Genomic DNA, 24,004 nt, shown 5'->3' on the forward strand with positions numbered 1-24,004 from the left:
ATGTAGGTCTTTTAGGAATGTATTGCTAACTTATAAAATGGTTTCTAATGAGATAGTCATACAGGGTAATGTCTATAGATAGTTAGAATAAATAATGTGAAGCAAGAAAGATACGATGCCTCATAATGTATGTCTAGGGGCTTGGTGCCTAACATGCATACCACTGGATTCATTCTTTTGTGTCCATCGCGACTTATGTACAAATAATAGGAACACTCGCTAGGTGAAGGGAAAGACAGTATTTTATCATTTTATCATTTTATCATTTTATATTTCCTCAATACCAATCTCAGTATTCAGTGATTATTAAGTGCTCCATTAATATTTTAAAATTTGTCTTACTGCCCATGTGTAGAGTAGTCTTGCCTGGGAGAAGTATTAACACATTATCACTAATTACAGTTCTTTGAGCCATGAGAAAAGGAAATACAAGTTAATTAGTCAACAGAGAAAAGGTAGAAGAAAGACATTTTAGTGATATTGAACTGGTTGTTATATCAGGTGAGAGGGATGTGGCTGCTGAAAGGGGGGAAAAGAAACAAACAAACAAAAAAAAACCCAACAAGCCAAAAGTGGAAGTGTAGAGTGCAGAAGGCAAAGGCAACTGGAACCACTTGATCTTGTTCCATACCCCGGGGAGGGAGCTGGTGTGATACCAGCCAAAAGGACATGTGTCATGAATGGGGAAAAGCTGCACATTGCAAGCAAAAGCAATCTAGACACTGACAAAGGAGCTTCATTGTACTTCCTGGGCCTCGATATCAAGTCTTTGGAAAAGCAAAATGGTTTCTCCAAAGTTGGCTTGGCACAGTGGTGGCCTTCTGTAGGAATTTATTTTTCAGTGGACTTCAAATTCTCCTTTCTTTTCTTTGTCTAACCTCTTTTGCTTTCCATATAACCTAACTCTTTAATACATTTTCTTTGAGGTAAGAAATTTTGACTTTCACATTTTTTTGACTGTTGGTTTCTCAGTTTTTAAGATGACGATATATTGGTTAACACAGATCCTCCTTTCTTATACTTTCCTTTCCTTTTATGGTTAAAATGATGTTAGAGGCCATAGAATAGATTATAGGATTTTGTTTTGCACAACAGCCATTCTTACATTCCACAGTATCGTAGTTCCTCACAGTTAGTACTAATGTGGATAGACATGAATAACTAAAATCTTTAGTGTTGTTCCAATACAATTTCCAGTTTAGTTGTAGGTACATCAAGTTGCTTCTCTACCTTCATTTAGCTAACCTGTGAACAGTGGTTCGGATAGAGCTGCCTTCTCCCACCTTTCACTGCTCTAATCTCAGCTCACCAGACAATCTTTCCTCACTTTTCGGAAAATATTTGCTACAGTATTAATAACATAGTTATAGATGCAGCATTGAATAAACACTGCTAACCTGTATTAGGAAAGCAAAGCAAGGCTTCTCAAAGGGCTTGACATGGTTAGGTCGGTTGAAAGAATCTGGTTATACTCATTAAACACATAAGCCAATATTCTTTTTCTTGGATAAAGGATCTCTAGTGGCTTTATAAGTATTTACTCCACCCTGAGGTTCACATTTAATTCTATCCTTTCTCTAGGAATAGTTTCTCATAAAAGTGATGTGAAACCCATTATATTAGATAAAATAAAAATGGAATGGGGATGCCGAAAGCATCTTATTATAACATTGTAATTCCTAATGACGGAATTTGAGGGACTTATGGAGACTGAATATAAAGATATTTGGGTTTTCCCCTAATTTAATTAATGTTTTTCTTGAGCATTTTATTTTTTCCCTATGATCACTTGGTATTATTTAGCACCACATACTACTAAATGTTAGTAATGTAGTTAAATTGTACAAATATTTTGTTTTTAACGTGTAACCTCTTCTTTCCTATATTTATCGAGATGAAAATTTAGCTGTGTTGTGCTTTAGTCAAGATACCCACATTCAATTTAGCATATTTCACAGGAGCTATTAATTTAACTTAGGGGATCCATAGATTATTCTCTCATTATTGCAATAATGAAAAATTAGCTATAGGGAAACAGTAAGACTTTAGAGGAAATAATTATTACTTATATTGCATCGTGAGGTTAAACGCGAATCCCCAAGTGAACTGAATGTGATGGGCATTCTAAAAGGCAGTTTTCTGCAGCACAGAATAGCCATAAACCTCTGTGTACACTTGCCTGGTCACCAGCAATTAGAGATGGGGAACATTTAGCCAAAATACCCTGCTGCCATAGACCAACCATGTATGACAGCAAACAATGATAGTCCTTGTGAAGAAAGGCATGAGTGAAAAAGCAGAAAACAAACAATGCTGGGCACAGGGTGAGAAGGGCTGCAGGTGCCTTGTGAGTATGTTTGGTGATTCATACTTCTATATACTTGGCAATACCATAAGAACCACTAAGCTCTCAGTTTGCTGTTATCATTCATATCTCAGAGAGTAAAAACAGTATTGACACACCTCTAACAAACCTTGAAAACATTTGCAATTTCAACAAGAATGTAAATACCTTAGGAACACAACTTTATCATATTTCAGCCAAGTATACTTGTAATTAAGCATTTGTATGTTGACTATTTCCTGTCAAAGCTGAAGGCTGTTGATGTGGAAGCTCAGCCTCCCATTTAAATGCTGAAATGCTTGATAAAATGTAATTATTAAAAATGTTTATGTGGAGTGCCTGGGTGGCTCAGTCTGTTGAACATCTAACTCTTGATTTTGGCTCAAGTCGTGATCCCAGGGTCATGGGATTGAGCCCCACAGTGGGGTCTATGCTGAGTGTGGAACCTGCTTAAGATTCTCTCTCTTCCTCCCTCTTCCCCTCTCCCCAACTCATACTCTCTCTCTCTCTCTCTCTCTCTCTCTCTCTCAAATTAAAAAAAAAGAAACAAGTTTATGTAACCCAATCTAAAGTAAAGAAAGAGAAATGTTTGAATGCCAGAAATGGAATGGTAACTCCAAGTGGGGGTGTTAAGAAGAAGCTAAAGCTCTAGCAGAATGTAGGCACATCAGAACCTATGTGGTAGGAGCCAGGAGCTCAGATTTTAACTTTCAGTATTTAGTAAGTCTAAAACTTGTAAATGAATCCTTTGTATACATTCAGGAGCCCAGAAGTCCACTTTGGCCATGAAGCATGAAATAAAAAAATATATATATATATAAATGCTTCCACCATCTCATCCAACACTCTTAGTTGGTAAAAGAGCCATCAATGAGAAAATGGTTCTAAACTTCTGGAACATGAAGATGTCAGGTTCTACCACTCTTTAAGTTTAGGAATATTAAGATGATGAAATAAAATGGAAAGCAGTGAAAGTCCTAGAGTTCCCACAAGACAAACATAAAATGTACTGTAGGCACGGTTTCCCCGTCCAGGACTTCTCAGGTACATATAGAAATCACCACAAACATTATCTTGACTGAAAATGAGTTCAAAATCAAAAATAAATAGCCATAAAATGGCTAAAGAACATCACAGAGGAGAGGCATGAGGGAGAGTCAGCTGATACAAGAAACGGGAGATTTAGCAATAAGGAATTATAGGTAAATCTGAAATGAATTAATTGCTATAGTAAAAACGCTAAAAGAGTTAAATTGATGCCATCAAAATTACTTGAAAAAGAACCAAGTAGAACTTCCAGAAGTTAAAATAAAGCCATCAAAACATAAAATTCAATTGTCATGTTGAATGTGTTAATATACAATGGAAGAGAAATTAGTTAACGGTTAAACTTCTATGAAGAAAGGATTCAGAATGCAGCGTAAAGGGACAAAAAACATGAAAGGAAATTTTATAGAAATGGGGGATGGATTGAGCAGACTACATATATATTTATTAGACACTTCATAAACAGAGATGAGCTATAATGTAAGCAAAACAATAGTTGAAGAGGTATTCATGAAAGATTTTCCAGAATTGAAGGATATGCATATTCCAAATGAAGGACTACACCAAATCCCAAAAAAGACACATAAAAAGAAATCCACCCTCAGATACATCATAGTGAAGTTGCGGAATGTCATGGAGGAACATCTTAAACACTAACCAAATGTGAAGACAGATGATCCACCAAAGTTATGACATTTAGAATGACAGCTGTGACAGACGCCAGAGCTAGTGGGGTAGTGTCTTCAAAATGCTGCGAGATAATATCTATTCACCGAAAATACTGTGTCCAGAACTCTTGTCGAAGAATGAGAACAAAATAGAAACATTTTCAGACAAAGTCAGGACAATAAGGTCTGAAAGAACGACCACAGCATTTACTTCAGTAAGAAGGAAACCAAATCCAGACGGAGTGAAATTCAGGAACCAAGGCTGAAGAAACAATATTAGCCTCCTATTTACTGGGAAACAATTTTAAAAACTAAATTGTTTTCTTTTCCAAAGCATGAAAACTTTCCTTTGTATATGAAGATACTTTAAGTGAACATCTGTTATTTGTGTCGATTTGCTGGAAACAAATATAAATATCCAACAATGCTAGTATGTTTAAGCAAAATGTGGAGTATATAGAGACTGAAATATTATGTCATCTTGAAGAATTTTTGATGTCTTGTGATAGTGCTTATGTTAAGATGTTAAGGAGAAGTAACACATAAAACATCATGCTATTATATGAGCTGCATAAGAAAACATAGGAAAAATATTGTAAGGCAATATACAAAAAATGTTCAACATTTTCTGGTGGCATAATGATACTTTTCCTTTTACCTTATTCTTTTCAAAATTCTACAATGGACATGTGTTCTTTAATAATAAAAGAACTTCAAAAAACTTAAAAATATGGATATTTTGTGAAATTATGAAGTTCACTAAATAAACACCATGTTTCTAATTTTTCAGGCAAACCTGTCCTCCCCATCCTCTACAGTATCCGAGAGTCAGCTGGTATGTATCCTCTTATTAAGTCATGGACCTACTTTCAAAAATTCTGATCTCTCAAGACTGATTTTTCTGAGTGAAAGTGAACAGAGAATACATTTACTGCATATATTTGTTTGCCTGTCTAACAAAATTTTACCGATGCTTTACTGTAGTTGCATGGTGGTTGTTTTGTAGCTTACCAACATATATAAAAACCATACATAGACCTTATTTGCCAGGAACTTGCATCTTAGTAGTTTAGAGAGGGAGAGCGCTTACTTCCTGATAGGACAGAGGCAAAAAGCATTCAAGGACAGGTCATGTTTGATGATGTAGGGCAGGTTCTGGACTTCAAGAAATGAGAAATGGGATATTTCAGACAGGAAGGCTAGCATGTAAATGGTGTAGATCAGTAATGAGCAGGAGAAATATCATGTGAACCACAATGGCAAGCCACAAATGTAATTTAAAATTTTCTAGTAGCCACATTAAAAGAGTAAAAAGTAAAACACAGACCACATTTATTTCAATAATGTATTTTATTTAGTGATAGGCAAATACCATTTCACCAAATAATCAGTATAAATGAGATATTTTATATTCCTTTTTGGGGGCTAAGTCTTTGAAATATGCTATGTATTTCACATGTACAGCACATCTCAATTTGGAGTAACCACATTTCATTGGCTTAACAAAGGGCTATGGGCTAATGTGTTAGTACTGATCTAAACTCTAGAATCTGTTATTTATAGATGCAAATTTGATTACATAGAATTACTTTTCATCGTAGGGTTTTGTATTTTCTATTCTTTTACAGTGGTTAGCAAAGTGAAACCATGAAGTAAGTTGCCTAGACATTACTAAAGATTTCTTTATATCTTTTAATCTTTATTATTTATAATTATGAATTCCTGAACAATAGGCACCTTCAGTAGAATTACAAAAATTGCTAGTAAAGCAGTTTGAGATACTAAGAAGGCAAAATCACTGTTTAATACTGATTTTTCCCCTTTTTAAGCAATTGTTTTTGTGTTCTACATCCATAGCCAACAACAAGTCATCTTGTCATTGTTATGCCAAAATGATATTATTTTCATTTGTGATACTGAAAACCCATAAAAAGTGTAGTTTGACTCTTAAAAATAGCCTGATTAAACAAACTGCTTGGGTATATTCATTGGGTATATACATATGGTGTATATATGGGGCGTGTTTGCATGTGTATGTGTGTGTCCGTGTGCAAATAGTGTCCATTAGTTTAGAAGAGTGGCTGGCAGCATAGTATAGGTGAAAACATGCTGGAACGGGGGCCAGAAGAACCATCTTTTATTCCTTCTCTGACACTAGCTACTGGGCTGACAGTGGATAAGTCACAAATCTGAAATCTAGTCCTCAGTTTCCTAAATGAGCAACAAGAGCATTCTATTACCTACTTTCCAAACCTTTCCAGCACTGTGAGTCTATGATTACTAACAGTGCGATGTGAAGGAGTTGCCATGGAAACAAGCATTGAAATAACATAATAAAGTTGAATGGTTTCCCAGTTTATATATGGAAATATTACCACAGCTATTTTAATATTTAAAATAATGATATACTTGTTTCTTGAGATAAACGAGTGAAAAATATATATACATATACATACATACACATATATCTCAGTTCTTGGCTTAATATTATAAGAAACTATTTCAAAGAGGCAAATATATATAATGACTTCATAAAAAGAGACACATAAAAACAACTCACTGTAAATGTAATAAATAAACCGTTTCTTGCCTAATAAAATAATTCTGTGAATTTCAAGTTTGTGTTCTTTAGGGAGAAAAATACAAAGCACTGCTTTGACTGACTTTAATGATAATTTCTTTGCATTTGCTTTAGACTCTTTCTCTAAAGAGTTCAAGGAATTTCTTAACCAAGTTTTAAATTAAGTTTTAATCCCCAAATTCCCTTGAGATATAGGTTGGTTTGTGAAGGGATTATTATCAAGCAAGCTTATCACACACAAAAAGGAACATCTGGATTGATATAATCATTCGATTTAATCACTTTGACTTCTATTTCATGATACTAACCCTGTGTTTCATTACTTGGGGACGGAATAGGATAAAAATAATTGTATGCAAGGAATGCCATATGACATTTGTTTCTTTAGGGATTTATGATATTTTTTCTCTTAAGTAATATATGAATGAAATTATAAGTTTTCATTTTTATGAATGAATTTCCAATATTTTCCATCTTTAGTATTAACTTCTAAATAATTTGAGTGAGAATGCCTTTGGAAAACAAAACTACACACACACACACACACACACACACGTATATGTGCATTTGTTTATAGCATCACACATATAGGTGCCATACAATAGGTAATTTGATATTATACTTTGCTTTTTATAAAATGTGTGTGTGTATGTAGCACATAAAAACAAAATTTTGGGGAACATATGATAGATTATAGTTAAATTATGTAAGTAAATATGTTTTATATAAAATAAGCCATTAGTTAAAATTATTTTAGTCCTATTTTAGGGAAAAATATAATAAATTGGTTGAAGTGAAAATATACGAGAAATCACTGTGGTGATACAAGCTTAATACAGAAACCATTTTGCTTTTGAGATTTGGCATTTTCAGGATATGCAAATTTTTCATACTTTTTTCTTTTAACTTGGCTACCTAGTTGTTTGTTTACACTGCAATTGTGCCAATTCAACATTTGAAGGAAAAAAAGAAATGACCATGTCCCTGTGTCCCTTATTCTTAAGATACTTCCATTGTTTACTCTGGAAGCCAAACTATTTAGTATTCGGCTCAGGAGAATGGAATGGATATGGAAAAAAGTTCACCAACTGTGCCTCAGTTTCTCTTCTTCTGTTAAACAGCATCACAGTGCATGAAAACAGGAAAGGGGCTTAGAGATGAGGGTGTTGGAAACACCCATCTATAAAACGGGAGGTTGGAATAACTACTCTGTCAACCCACAGGGGGACGGCAAGGCTCATGTATCATAATATATGTGAGGTTGCTAATATAGCCTGGTACCTATGAGAGGTGTTATTATTGCACACATGACTTCTGAAGTATTATCTCAAAGATAATATTTTTTATGGATAAAGAAACAGAGGCCCACACAGTTTAAATGGATTATCTCATATCACAGCAATAGTGACCATTTTTGTTCTGGGTGACTTTCAAACAAATCATTATGAATTTTAGATAATTAAAAAAGAATAAGGAAAGGTTGATGAAGGAGTTGGGAAATTTGGCCTCCACAGAAGTATGAAATTCATTGGGCACTTCCAGTGTGGGCCCTGTTCTAGCATTTTCCCATAGCCTGAAAAGATATGATCACTTATGAAAGAGGAGGAGATTGGGTGGGGTCAATTTGGATGTGGATATTTCACACCTGTAAGTAGACTACTCCTAGCATAATAATGGGAGCAAAAGGAGAGGGATATAGCATACAAAACTTTGCTAATTCCTGAGCTGAGTCCTCACAATATTAACAGAGGCCAGTGGGGCCTTTTCTTTGGATGAGAAAATAGTTTAGGTTCTCCAGGATGGGTAAGACACTGGCCTCCCTTGGTGGTAGGTAGGGAAGCTTGGTTTAGAAGACATTTGGCTTTTGATTTTGATATTTAATGCCATTACAAAATGTTCATTGTTGCCCAAGATGAATACTGAATCTGGAGAGTACAAAACAATAGTTAAAAAAAAATGAGCCACATGACTATATACAGGTAAAAGCAAAATGCTGCTTACTGGAACATTATAAAGAAGAGTGCTTAAGCTTTCAGATACTTTGTTCCCAGTTCTGAATGCCAGCTGATGTGTCCTGCTTTAGTGGTGCATGAGTCATTGTTCTGAGGGCCCTTGAGGTCACTGTTGTTCAGAAAATGCAGCTCTGAAAGCTTTTGTGTAGAACTGATGTCTTCTTCAAGCTGAAAGGAGGTTTGTCCTTGACCAGTTTTCCTTGACACAACACACTTAAGTGCTACAGCATTTATCATCTACACCTCTTACATTTTGAGTCATGCTATTGTCTTTTCTTCAACCATTGGAATACTTCAACCCAGCCAATCTGTGTTGTTGTACACATTCCATCAAATGTTTCTTGAGCTAGGGGATGTGGTTTATAATAATTAGAGTCCTATGTATGTTTTTATTTTTTAAAAAAATATTTTAGGTAGGTACTTTGCTGGATGGTGTAGATTATTTAGAATCAATACTTTATATTATAAATGCAAAAAGAAGAGGAAAGTTTTTCCCTTTCAAATTTATTTTATGGTGTTTTTTTTTTCTTGACAAAATTCTGTCATGAACATTATCCTGTTAGATTCTTGCAATTGGCAGGAATTGTTATTCTGTTATTCTGATGAAAAAAAACTGAAGTCCACATATCTACAGTTGTGTGTCAGTAGTCCCATAGCTCATGGGTGCTATGAAAATCTTTCTTTTTCCCTCAGTCTTGGAAATTTTGCTCTGCACTATAGTGTTTTGAAATATGGGATATTTATTCAAGGGGTAGAAAAGGCTTAATTGTTTGCTCCAAGCATATAATATTATTGATCTTAAAAGAATGAAAGCTAATCAACATTTATTAATTGAACGAGTGAACCGGCTAAATCATTTAGAGAATATTGCTTTTGTCAACAGTTTTGACTGGTAGTATGTTTTTGAGTTTCTATGAGCTGGTTGCCACAGAAATTCTAGAATATATGCATATGTATAAAACACTGGGGACTAAAGACAAGACGGAAGCAAATGGGTAAAAGAAACACTGTGGTACTTTCACTAGCTCTTTGGATCCATCAAATTAGTAGAATTTCTATCCAGTTCACGGAGTTTGCTATATGCTGTGTTTATTACGTTCTTGCTTTTTATTGTACATTTTATTTCTTCTAAAAGATAAAAATAAACCCAGAAGAATGGAGACCCTGTTCTTTATTTCTGTTCTTCCCTCATTACACCACTGCAGGGCTTAATACTGTCATCAAAGGCAATTAAACACAGTCCAATAGTTGAAGTTACTAATTTAAGAAGAAGCTTGCTCTAAGAAGCCATTATTTTAAAATATTAATAATGGATTCTCCAGGTCAGTACTGGCAGCTAATTTTCAACTTTGGTCTCCAGCCAGAGGCAGTACTAACTTGTTGTCCTAGAATTATGATTTCAAGTTCCAAAGGACAGAAATAATGTTTATTTTCATGGTGCCCTGGAGTAGCAATGTTCCAGCATAAGTGTACACTTGATGAGTTATAAAGACAAATTAACAGCAGGCTCAGACCAGTGTCCCATGGGCCGTTGAAACCTTTCACAGGCCGCAGGAACTCTACATACTCTGGACTTTTTCCCCCTCAAAATTAGCAGTAGGTTTAAATGTGATCTCCTTACTTCTACCCCACCCTCAAATTCTTCAAAAGAGCCGATATCTTTCTCTTTTGGTATTAAAACTTTTATCGGTATCGCTATAAGCAAACGGGAGGAAGAACAACAATTGTTTTAAATGGAGAAGTTGAAAATCTTGTAAAGTTCCCAAAGAAGTGATCTCTGGCTTTGACTTCTCATATCCATCAGAGATGGGAACTTCAGCCTCTACTCTTACCTCTGACGGTGGAACTCATCAATCCACTTCCCTTCTTCTGGTCCTCTATTGGTGAAAGACCATATGGATCTTCTAGCCTGAGGATTTCTCTCTTCCTGAGTTATACTGAAATCAAAAAATCAATCCAGAAACAGTAATGGGAGACCCCAAGCTGACAGTCAACACCCCTTGAGGCCTTCATATTGGATAATAGCCAGCATCCTGAGCTCTTTCTGGCTGTCAATTAATTTATTCATTCTTCAGGTAATGTTTTAGCTCCTTCTAGGTTCCAGGCACAGTTCTAGGTGTTGGAGATACAACAGTGAACAAAGTAATCATCTCTGTCCTCATAAAGCTTACATTCTAGTGAAGAAAGCAAAACAATAGACACATAAACAAGTGTCATATTACAATAAGTTCTATGGAAAAAAAATAAAAATAGTAAGGGAGGGAAGGGGAAATTGGCATTCCAGGGAGAAAAGAGTTCTGGAAAAAGCAAAGAGCCCAAGTGTAAACTCCCTGGGGGGAGAGTATCATAGTGTCTGTGCTAGAGTGGGGAGAGTGGTGGGGACGTGAGAGGGATCACAGCAGCAGATAAGATTGGGAAGAGAGAGGCTAGTGGGGCATAGGAACAATTAGGTCATATAGCACTTGGTAGGCATTACCTTACAGGCATGGCAAGGGTTTTGGCTTTCACTCTATGTGAGAAAGTGAGGCATTAGAGAGCTTGGAGAGGAGTCAAGTGACACAACTCGACTCATAGTGTGATTATTTGGTGGCTTACTCAACTGAGTTGTCAGCCCTCTGAGAACAAGAGTTATACACACTATACTTCCTGACATAGATTAGGTCACAGTTGGCAAAATGGCTCCAGAGAATGTCTGATAGATGTGTGCTTCAGAGATCCAAAACAATGGTTATTTTGTCTTTGAGGTGCTTCAAAAATGTCTTATATTCAGTGTAGATCAGTTCTCTCTCAGTAGGTTCATCATAAAGGATTGAAATTTGCCATTTAGAGAAATTTCTCGTTATTCTTTCTGTTCCTTTTTTGTTAACTATGGGAGTCATTGCCTGTTTTTATTTCTCCACTTAGGCTGGTAAGAAAATTATGGAGTTGCTTTTCCTGGCATCATAAGAATAACAGTTACATGTATTAGTCATGAGTCTAGCTGGATCTATGGATTCTATTTAGAGAAAAATGAAAGAAGGGCCACTTTGGGCTTGTTTAGTTGCTGGCAATGACAATCTTATAGTAGCTCACCTTAACAGACTCTTCCAACTTGATTAATGTAATTACCTTTATTTTTGTTTGGACACAAACTTATGCCAGAATTAGAGAACAAAAATCTACTTGAAGTCTAAAGATATCAGGGGGCTATATGCAAGGATGCAATGTAGATAAGAAATCAATAAAAGACATTCTCCTCTAAAGGCTTTCTTTTAGTCTGGAGGCAAAGCTCAAAGTTAAGCAGATGTCTCTGGGATGGCAGACCAAGGAAGATCTATCTTTAGGTGGGTTGTACAACATTTTAGTGGAATGAGTTCTAGTTGAGGGCACATGAATCACCTAGAGATTTTGTTAAAATGAAGATTATGATTCAGTAGTTCTGGGGTAGGGCCTGAGATCCCGCACTTCTAACAGGTTCCCAAGTGATGCAGATGCTGCTGGTTTACATACCCCATCTTGAGTGGCACAGTGCTAGCAGAACTCTTATTTGGATAGATCCATTAGTTTACTTTGTGTTCGCAATTTAATCTTCAACAGATACAGATTACATAAGCATTTGACATTGAGGAACCAGCAGACAAGAAGTGCAGAGAAGAAATTAACTAATATTCCAAGAGATCCTTACCTTGCCAGCAACAGCACTGGTTGCTTTACTTAGGCTATTTTATAGATGTTCTAACAGGCACCTTGAGACAGTTGTTTGGGTGATGGATTTGCATATGCAGAGACAAGACTTATGTAAAAACTCTATGTGGTATGATGACGGAGAGGACAGGAATGTAAATAATAAATGTGCCATTACTCATTATTAAAGGACCTACTCATGGATGATTATAATCCTTTAGCTGAAAGTCCAGACAGGGAAAAGATGGAGAAGGTACCTTGAACAGCTTTTTCAAGGTCATACAGTCTATGAACACTATTGCAAAAATTAAAGTCTATAAGCTTGATGCCCTCCTCCTGGCAATATCATGCTGTTTTCTGTGAGTGTATTTTTAACCAAGTCCAGAGAGAGACATCAGTATAAATTTTATGTCTTGGCCATGCAAACTACAGAGTGCTTTAGTAAATGCAATTTGGTATGATGTGTGTGTGTGTGTGTGTGTGTGTGTTGTGTGTGTGTGGGGGGGTGAAAGGAGGATGTATGGATGTGTATATTGAATAAGAAAACATCATATCCTACAGTATTTTAGGAATGGTCTTTTGGCAGGAACTTTTTTATATGCCACATTTAAAGAAAGAAAAACCGGATTTAGTAAGACTAGTGAAAAGAAAGGTAAAATGACATCAAATGAAGTAATAGTGGCCAAAGTCAAGTATGTGTCAATGGACAGTAGAAATAAAACAGAAGCGATGAATTTAAAAGAAATCAAAAATATAAAAATATTGGAACTTTGTTATTGATTGGACAGAAGAAATTATTGAGGCGGGTATTTAAAAATGATTTTAAGTCTCTGTCTATGCTGTTTCTCCATATGTTTCTGTCTTACAGTAGGCATAGGAGTAATTAAAATCATGGGTTTGATGATTAGATCTGACCTGGATTTAAATCTGACTTCTTCACATATTAACTGCATGACTTCGGCATGTAACTTATTTTCTCTAAGTCTCTCACAAGGTTTTTTGTAGGGAATTGATGAGATAATCTATCTAAAATACTGAATATAGAGCCTGATCACATATAGGTGGAATATAGAATCTGGATATACGGGAGAATGATGGTGTCATTATCTGCAATGAGTCTTCAAGGATTTTGATATTGATTTCAAAGCATGTGAAATGGTATGAGCAAGGTGTAGAGGCTGTCATGAATATGACTTGTCCATGTACTATGATTTATGGATAGTGCATGAGGTTCAGAATTGGGCCACCAGTGTTCAATTTCCAACTTGACCATAGTGACCAAATACTGATCTCTGGGTGAGGAGGATATGGTTAAAATTTACAGAATGGGAAATGTGAACAATGTCCAAGGCAAACTATGTCTAGTTTTATGCTCAGAGTTGGCTTCCATCTCTATAAAATACTACTGAGTGACACCTAGTTAAGATGCAGGAGAAAAAACAGGACTGAGGAAAGAAGTGACAAATACAGTGTAACAATCAGGACAACTCTACCAAGGCCAAGTAGGCAAACTAGAATGAGGAAGCCTCAGACTTCAGGGACACAGAGTCCAAGAAAAGAGCATGTGGGACATCCAATAGAGTAGAGGAAATAGGGAAATAATTATTGTCAAATTATCAGACAACCATCAAATTCAGGAAATTCATAGGAACTAAGGAGCATAAAGGCTGGTAAGGAAACATATATGAAACATGGGTGATGATTCTGATACTAAAGCTACTTGCTATCTAGAGGATTCTCTTTTTTGGTCTCACCCTGGAGGTTGATGATCCCAAGAGAGAAGATCTGAGTGAAAGTCTCCAGGCTAGGATAACCCAGATTATCATCCTGCCAGCAATACAAGGGTCAGGGTCTCTGGCAGAGGTATTCTCTTAGCATATCAAGTGAATTTGGTGACATTTCTCCTCTCTGCCTTCATCTTTTTGCCTACTCCCACCAAGCTTAGCTCCTAAAGCTCCATGTTGGTTTTAGAACCTGGTGGGCCCCGAGTACTAGAGTTGTTGCATTGATTTCCTACCTCACAAAGGAGCAGAAGAGAAGGAGAAGGTAGAGTAGGAGAAGGAAGGGGAAATAAAACAGGAAGTCAAGTGAAAAAGAGAGGCAAGAAATCTGGACAACTTAGGATCATGACCCAAATATCAGGTGTCTCCCTCATTATAGGTGGTTATAGAAATCAGTAGCTGCTGAGGCTTTGTTCTTATGCTGAGTTTACTGCAGGGATACTGCTCTCGTACATATACTCCACGGTGCGACTTCATGCATAATTGGATGTTACTTGCTCATTTTTTTCCCTCTTGAGAGAAATCAGAGTTTCTTAAGTGGGAAATATTTCTCAGCCTGGGGAAGATAGAGACTTTTCTCACTCTGTACTTCCCTAGTTGACATAAATATGAAAGGCAACTGGGAAAATATCGGTTGAAAAAGTATTGCAGAGTGGCATTTATTCAAGCCTCAAAATGTATCAGGTGGTTTATAGAGCAGAGAGATAGACATAGTCCCTTAAGGCTTAAATTGTGAGCATCAGTGTTGATTGAGGAGAGCTAATTTACTATATTCAGAAAGGAAATGGTGTTGAGAAGAATGATTACGGCAAAATGCTCAGCCAGAGAAAGTGTCACAACTTTTTATTGAATTGTTGTTTGGGATGTTTTTGTAAATTTATCAATCATTTTGTGACATTTTACAGTGTAACAAGGTTTTGGTGTTTGTGAAACATCATTCTGAAATTGCCCCAAAGTAGATTTCTCTGTCTCTCTCATCAAACTGACATTGCGTACAAGTTTATGAATCTTGAATGACTAGTCTAGCTAAAACTCTTTTGGTTGCAAGTTACAGAAGTAAATTTGAGTTTTAAAAAGTAGAAAATCTTGTGTTAAAAAAAGGAAAGTCTCAGGGAGCCTCAGGACAAGAAATTCAGCTGGGCCCCAGGAATGTTTTAGAATTCAGTTCTGGAAAGCTCCCTAGTGTCTCTTCTCTCTAGGCTCCATGCACTTTGTTCTCTTTCTTGATCTCATCTGATATGCTTTTTATGGCAGATTAAGTCTTTCTTATAGTTCCCAAATTGACATATTATAATTTGAACCTTCCCAAGAAATTTCAGAATGGTCTATTCCTTTTCCACATTCTTGGAAGAGAAAATCTGGTTTCACCTCCCTAGCCTTTTAGGTCAGAAGGCCATCCCTGGTTTCATTATACATAAAATGAACATAGTTTCCAGGGACCCAGCTCTGTGGATGTTGGGGCATGGGGGGTAGTTTCCAGAAAAATAAATTGTTAAAGGCTTTGGAACTGTGCCAAATTCATCTCTCCTTACCAGAATGAGAATGCTGCCTGGTGCTAAGGACATTCTCCATAAATATTTGTCAGATGAAATATTTATTGGCTGAATGAACTGGTGAGGATATAGGAACACATTTGGCTAGATAAATGAGGAAGGTTTTTGCATTTTGAATGTCATGATAATAGGTCTTTATGAGTTCATTGATGTAATGGTTAACTTTAAAGTTATTTTAGTTAAAATCATTTGATTTCTAAGCTGATCTATGTATCGGTAAAATCATTTTAAAATTTAAAAATTATCATTTTTTTGTGAGAACATTTGAATAACTTAATGATATACATACTCATTCATTTTAATGGTATTTATTTCTTTATTTTTAAAAATGTTATTTGACATTCATGAAGACTAAGCCTGGAGTGATTCGCCCAGTACCTGTAAAATCCAAAATATTACTGAAAAAAGAGGAGGAAATTTATGAACCCAACCCTTTCAGTAAATACCTGGAAGATGATAGCGACTTCTTTTCTGAGCAGGTGAGCATACATAAGACAAAGTCTTTGATATTTTGACAAATAATTGTATAAGTAATGGAGATGCCTCTTGAGTATAGTATGTGCAAGAAAATGTTCATTTGATTGGAGTATCCTTAGTAATAAGAAAAGTTCTAATTTTTGCATAATAAAAAGAAATTCATATATTCCTAGGATGATATCTTGAAGTATTTCAAATTTAAAAAAAAAGTTTTTTCTACCTACTTCTGGCATTGTTTTGGGAACCACTCTCCGTTAAAAAAAGGCATCATGAAGTCACTGGTTGGATGGGTCATATAGGTGTTGCATTCTTATTTTTAAATTCCTGTATCTTTTTTTAAGAGCTGCAATATTTGATATTTAGCAAAGGATCTATTGTACAGATGCATAGTAACACAGTAGAGATGATACGAACCCCTAGATTGAGCAGTAATAGGGGATAGGAGTTTAATATATTTTAAGGCTTTTTTGGCCATTTGGTTTATATGTAAAAAAGGTATATTGTCTTCCTCTTATATATCTTATATGTTGGAGGAGGTATAATGGAAGATTTTTGATGGTACTTTGTAAGCTATTAGGGAAACATATGAAAATACACATTTATGTAGTATAAAAGTCCATAAATTATTTCAGAGAGGAACTCTGCATCTTTATTTATCCTATTAAAATGCAACAAATAGGCATGGGTTGTATATTTTATATCTCAAATACCATTCTATGGATAAGCAGTGGAAGGAATCTAGAAACCTTTCCCAATACAACCAAGGAATGTAAAAACACTACCCTTGGTAATGTGTAATAAAATATACTTATGAAGGAATATAAGGTGATATACTCCTTTTAAATTTCACTTTGGAAATGATAATTAAGAATATTCTTGAAATATTTGTGAATCATAAGGAATATCTTATCTTCCACATACGAGCTCTATAACATCTCTCTAGCCGTCAGTTTCTTCGTGTATAACATGAGGCATTGAGATCAGGTACTTTTTAAAGATCCTTCAAATTAAAAAATCTGGGTTTCTTAAAATCTAAGATTAACACTGATTGGGTCAGAGGTCCCTGAGTATCCTTATAAAAATTCACCATAAATTGTTATACTTTTTACTTATAAAATGGAGGTGATATTTCCTGTTTATTTATATGTATTTTGTAAAGACTGATATGATTTGATAATTAAACATTTTAGAAGGCACTAATATCATTGAATATGATAATTAAAGGCAGTTATTTTCATTATATAGAATAAAATGTAGTCGTCAATTTAAATTAGAGAAATCTTATTGATATAAATAGGATTGTTATCACTAATTCTACATGTAACAGAAATGAAAATTCATCATTAACAAAAACACTTGTTAAATATCTATTGCTTGCATGACACAAATATGTTAGAGGCTTAATGTGACATTTTAGACAGTATGGGATCATTATAAAAAGTATAAAAAATAATGTAGTCAAATGACAAAAATGCCAACAGTTAAAATAAACTTCACATATTATCCATGCAACTTACATTCTTCAAAATACCATCTAATGCTGTAAAATAATGATTTTGTCCTTTTATTTAGTATAATTTCAAATTTATGCATTTTAATTTAAACAAAGCTCATTGTAGAATATCAGGTTATCTATTTATCACAATTTGCTGTCTTCAGAAATGATAAATTCTATTTTCAAGTTTAAGAAATTGTCACTAAAAGGAGTTGCCATTTCTTTTCATTGCTTTTCCTAACTATACAGCAAGTTTAAAGCTCTGTTTATGTACAACATAAGCCTATGAATTTCCAGATATTTTGTGGAAAATTTGAATTCTTTTGCAAATATGGAGGTGCCATAGACATAATCGTATTTTTTCAATCAGTTTATTCTTGTTTATATCCCAACTTCTTTGTGGAACATAAAAAGGGGTCTGCAGGCTGTCAGAATTGAAAGAAGTATGGCATACTACTTAAAAGTGAATTCCAAACATTGCCTGGTCTTACTCATTAACCTTGTATGAGAGGGAAAATAATAGAAACTTGGGGTCCTTGCATGCTGGGCAACTACATGCACTATCAACTGGTCTCTTTATATTGAGTTCTAACTACCATCTTGGTGTGTCCAGAATCTATGATGGAGAAAGATAGCAAAGGCACATCGCAAGCGCAGATGCTTAGATCTACTTAAACTATCAATTGAGTAAGAGTAATTTATAATCTCAGCATTGCCACTTCATTAGAAGTTGAATAGAAGACAGTGCACTCAAGTTCACCAGTCACTATTGTGTTCTCCTTTACTACTGCCACAGAATAAATTGAATGGTTCTAAACTCAGTTGATCTCACCCACCCATGTAATGGAAAATTCTTTAGCCAGACAGTTGGGCCAAATTGAAGCAGCTCACATTCACTAATCTGCCTTGTACTGGGGACCGTTCCACATGACAGGAGATGCTGGATGGGATTGTTAAGTCAATAAATTTCCCCTAACAGCTTCACTGCCATAAAATATGATTTCAAAACTCTCTGTTACAAAATGTCAGACACTAAAGATGATGAGACCAGACGGAAATGTATTTACTGTAGCTTAAGAAGGTACAAGCAGGCAGCCTTTTGAACTGATAATGAACTGAAAATGTGCCTGGAGACAGCCTCTGAGTACTAAAAGCAAAGTTTGAAACCAAATGCATAATCAAATAATTGAGACTTATTAATCAACAGCTTTTACATCAAAATGGCATAGGCCAGGAAGCATCATTCTGTATTAGATGGGTTTTGTAACAAAGACTCTTCAGAATGAAGCTTATGCTTTTTTGAAATTACCTGTAAATCCATTATTGTATCAATCTGTGGTCCTTTTGACTTATCGCAAAATATCTCACACTCCACATTTGTATTTAAAACTATGGTGATGTACTTTGAAGCATACTCTATGGATGATCAAGGTCAGAGTTGGAAAGTAATTAACAGAATTGATTGGACAAATGGGCATCCAGAAGACACTGAGGCTTAGAAAATCAATTCACTGATGAGAATTAAGATACTAAGGAGCCCAATGAGTTTTAGTTTGTCTGACTATTTGTGAGTTGGCAAAATACATTGATTGTTTTCTGGTCATTTAGTGTATCTAATTAGATAAAGGTGATTTCTTCACTTAAGATCCTCAATTTAGTGTAAAGAGCAATTGCTAACCTCACTTGTATAGAATGTTATATGGAATATTCTCTTGTGTTCTTTATAAATTAGTAACTGAATCCATAATATTAAATATGTCATTTTCTTCTTAAACCTTAGAGAATTATATAAAAGAAAGCTTTGAACAGAATTAAGGAGGAAATATTGTTAACTCATCTGATTTTCCTGGAAATTTTCTTTTTAATGAGAAAGAACATTTCCCAGATGTGCCTCTTCATTTTTATTTTCCTTCTAATTTGCTTCAATAAGCAAAAGAACATGTTTTGTGTGAAAATGACCATTTAGTGAATTTCCTCCACACCACTTCACAGAGAACATAAAGGAATAATTATAAGGAATTTTCTTTTTTGCAGTATTTTCAGTCTTTCTTTTCTTCTGATTTTTCTTAGACATCTGACTTCCCTACCAAACTCTCTGTTTGACATTCAGCTTTGATGATTATGTGGGTGACTTTCACATTTCTATCTAATTATTCATAAAGTTGGATTTCTACTGTGACTTTCCCTTTCACTTCCTTGTGTCATGCATATGTTAATATTACAGAGCAAGTACTCACCGTTGTCCTAGGTGAAACTGACAATACCGCCTTTTATTCCAAATGACTTCTGGCTTTGTCATAAATTGCTGCTTTTTCAGTAATTGTTTCTCAATCAAGATGGCTTGCTTTTTTTTTTGTCATAAAAATATCTTTTATCACTGCTAACCTTTAATTAGAAATATTTTTGAATTTAAAATGTTTAACCTATTTAGGTCTAGAAGTGATTAAGTGGTTTTCTGAATTGTTTTAAGGGAGGGAGATTGAAATTCCTTGTGTTACATTTCTTTTGGAAGGGTTAAGACCAGAGATTCGGTTTCTCCACATTTTAGCAAGTTTATTCAAGTAATGAAATCTTTGTGAGTTTTTTCTTCTTTGTTTTGTCTTCCTCCCTCCCTTCCTTTCTTATTTCCTTCCTCCCTCCCTCCCTCCCTCCCTTCCTCCCTTCCTCCCTCCCTTCCTTCCTTTCTTCCTTCCTTCCTTCCTTCCTTCCTTCCTTCCTTCCTTCCTTCCATCTTTCCTTCCTGTATATGTAATAGGTAATAGACAATTTATCATAAACAGGTAGTATACTGCATGTAATAGATAGTTTATCAATATAATAAATTTTTTCTTTTCTTTTAAAAAAATGTTCTAGAGAGACAGAATTTGCTTTTTCTCTGGAATCTAATCAAATAGGATCACCTCTTCAAATTAAAGATTTCATCTCTCCCTTTTTTTTTCTTTCTTTCTTTCTTTTTTTTTTTTTTTTTTTTTTTTTTTTTTTTTTTTTTTTTTTGGTTTAAGCTTTCTCTTGACCTTGTGTAATTATTGAAGTTGGGAGACTGGAATCAGGGTTGCAATTTTCTGTTGCAGTTGTCTACAAGCTAAGAGAAACTTATTTTCCTGTCCCCCTTCCTTTGCCTTCTGTAGGGTTAAAGTCTAGAAGAGATTCTTACTTGCTTTAAAACAAGCAAACATACAAAGAGGACCCATTGCCACTTTGATCATAATAGATAGAATTATTCTAATAATTCTAATAATTAGTTAAGCAACTGAATTCTAATAATTAAACCCTGAGGCAATAGTTGCTTAACAAATATTGGTAGATATGGGGTATCTGACCATACCCTAATCTACCAGGGAAACAAAGACAATCTGAAAGCTTTATGCAAATGTGGTCTTTGATGTTTTGTTAATTCACGATGTCCCCATCTATCTTTATTTAAGAGGAATGGCACTGCCTTATTTAGAAACTCTCATGTAAATCATGTTCCAGTTTTAAGATAAGGTCTTGTGCAAATTAAATATTCTGTGTTATTTTTCTCTGATGAATGTCAAAAGAGAGAAGGTAGCTGTGTAAAAATATTTTAAGTAATATCCAGAGTAAACGTTAGTTAGAGATTAGAAAATTGTATTTACTGGCAAGGAAAAAGATACATTCTTATGCTTTACTTTACAGAAGTAAACTCCCTGAGCTTTGAGTCAAGGTCAGCCTGTAGGTAGAACTCTAGATGGTAACAATCACAGGCCTTTGGCATGGTTTTGTCTTCTGACATGCAAGACAGTGGTAAAACTAGTGCTCCTCAACCAGGACACTGTCTACAATACTCCCCTTCTCTCCTTACAAACTTTCGGTTCTACAACTGCCTTAAAATGGTTTGGAGGGTAGTTATTAATAGTGTTACAAACAAAAATAAAACCCGAGGCCCAAAATGGTATCACTTAGAGTTTCCAAACCCCTGCTTAACATGTAAGTGATTTGTAGTTTCAACCTCCCTGGAAAATGTAGTCTTACCTTGCCCGTCGTCAAGAATTTTTCAATCTGTGTCAATGAGTGCCTCTGGAATCATTTCCACCCACCTGTGAAAGGGGAAGTAATCTGCATGATAAGGATACCTTGCTTTTCCCTTGAAAGCCACCTCCAAGGAACATTCCTTTTCTTTTGCTAGTAATGTTCTTGCCCCACCCTTCTTATAAAAGGCTTCCCTTTTGTAGAACTCCTTAGAGCTTCCCTCTACTTGCTAGATGGAGTGCTGCCCGGTTCATGAATCATTTAATAAAGCCAACCAAATCCTTAAAATTTTCTTGATTGAATTTTGTTATTTAACAATAAATATCCTTAGGAAATGCAATCAGAGTGAGAGCCTTTTGATTTTCTTTTCTCTCTTGAACAATTTTCTTTGACCCATGACAAGTGGAATCAAGGTAGAAAGCATAGAGGGGGACCTAGTAAAAGGTGGATGTATTATCTAAATATAAATGCTAAGATTGATGTGTTTGAAACACATTATACTCTCTAAAGCACTAGGGACATTGTTGCTTATTTTAAAGTGTGGGTGAGATTAGACAGTCTTTGATGACAAATGTAAAGGTCACAGCAAGATATATAAGTCTGAAAATGAGTTATGTGAAGAGAGTTGGAAACCTTCTCTTTTCTGTGATCCAAGATAAAATAATTTAAGGTGGGTAATTTAGGCAGAGAAAACAACAAATCCAAATGAGAAGAGCAACCAAAAGAATGTTTGGAGAGAATGAATCAGAGATAAAAGTGGTAAAAAAAAAAATGATTTTTTGAATTTCATTAAAGAGCCAAACACAGCCTGAGTGAGAAGTCCAGCATATGGAAAATTGAATTCAGGCTGGTGAAACAGGTCATTTACAAAAAAATATATAGGAAAAAGAAAATGGAATACATTATACAAATGCAAAAATGTAGTTTTCTTTATTTCAAAGTCTACATGGAAAGGAAGATCTATAGTAAATTTATAAATTCAAAATTGGTGATTCCTTAGGGATGAAAGAGCTGACAGGTTTTTTGATTTTTTTGAAATAATGTTCTAATCTCCAAATATGGACATCCTAAGAGAAATATAATCTCTTGTAGCCAGGCCATCCAAATATCAATTTGTCTAATGGACCTTTAGACGTGTAATATGTTTTTTTTTTTAATCTTTACTCTTTCTTGAAAATAGAAAATTGCATTTGGTCTTAAAATAAACAACTCATGAGAAGCTGGATTGTTGGTTATCTGTATCTAGTAGAGCTGAGAGGCTTAACATACTTTACCTGTTCAAATAAAACCAAGTGTATATGATATCCATTGCATTTGGTGCGTTTGGAAAAATAGAGGTGGTTTTTTTTTTTTTTTTTTTTTTTCAATCTTTGGCTAATCCATTTCTGGAAAATATTGGGTTCTCATGAATTGCATTTGATAGAAGAACTGGCCTTTTGCAGGGTATTGTAGGGTCAGGCTAGTTTCACCTCTGAATTTAGAATCCCCATCCAGGCAGGACCTGATGACCTTATTCGTTCTGATGTATAATTGAATCAAAAGAAAACTAGAACAGCTTGGTTTTGCTGGAAGAGTTCTGAAATCTGGTTTGTAGTTGTGGAAGTGTGATTAACCAGCTCTACCCTTTGCATTTGTGAATCAGGAAACTCATCCATGAAGTAAGGGGATTGGGTGAGCCCAGTGGTTCTCAACTGGGGTGACATTGCCCTAAACGTTATTGGTTGTCACAACCAGGGATGCCTCTGGCATTTAGTGGGTAGAGACCAGAAATGCTATTAAACATTCTACAATATACAGGACAGTCTCCCACAACAAAGAATTTTCCTGCCTGAAATGTCAGTAGTGCTGGAATCGAGAAATCCCGGACCAGACCATTTCTTGGTTCCCTTCCAGCTTCAAGAATACTATGACTAATGAAGCTCAATTATACCCCTGCTAAGGGCATTTCAGTTCAACTGACAGTGACTAGGTGTCTTCTTTTTGTGTCTTAACTAAGAATTTTTCCCTATTTGATTTGTACAAAGGAGGTAAGTAAGCCTCCATTTATGGAATCTCCCACGTTCCATGTAGCCTCTACTTGTAATGATAGTCCTGTTAGATAAAGGGAATACATTTTCATTGGCTCTAGATATTTCAGCAACGTTATGGCTTCCCCATCTTCCCAGACATTTATTCCTCATTCTTGTATTTCCCCGCTTGTGAGATTTCAAGAAAATCAAACAAAAGGAGAAATTTTTGAATATCAGCCAGTCTGTATGAAAAATGCATGCTGTTGGATGGAGTCATTCCTGATCCTGGGCCTCATTACATACCTGCAAAATGTGGGCATTGTACAAAATACTTTCAACAGTGCCCTCTTACCCTGAAATTCTGTGTCTATGTCTTTAAATATT

General features: G+C 35.2%; 1 protein-coding gene across 13 annotated transcripts in view; it reads left to right on the forward strand.

Annotated features, from left to right (window-relative positions):
- Positions 1-24,004, forward strand: part of LOC123608530 (muscular LMNA interacting protein) — a 250,015-nt gene that overhangs the window by 183,170 nt on the left and 42,841 nt on the right. For all 13 annotated transcript variants that reach the window (XM_045498558.1, XM_045498567.1, XM_045498559.1 and 10 more), the window contains 2 exons: positions 4,850-4,894; positions 16,000-16,128. In XM_045498558.1, coding sequence (XP_045354514.1) covers positions 4,850-4,894; positions 16,000-16,128 — 174 coding nt within the window. The remainder of the gene's footprint in view (positions 1-4,849; positions 4,895-15,999; positions 16,129-24,004) is intronic.

The sequence above is a fragment of the Leopardus geoffroyi genome, chromosome B2 (assembly GCF_018350155.1).
Source record: "Leopardus geoffroyi isolate Oge1 chromosome B2, O.geoffroyi_Oge1_pat1.0, whole genome shotgun sequence".
Taxonomy (NCBI): Eukaryota; Metazoa; Chordata; class Mammalia; order Carnivora; family Felidae; genus Leopardus; species Leopardus geoffroyi.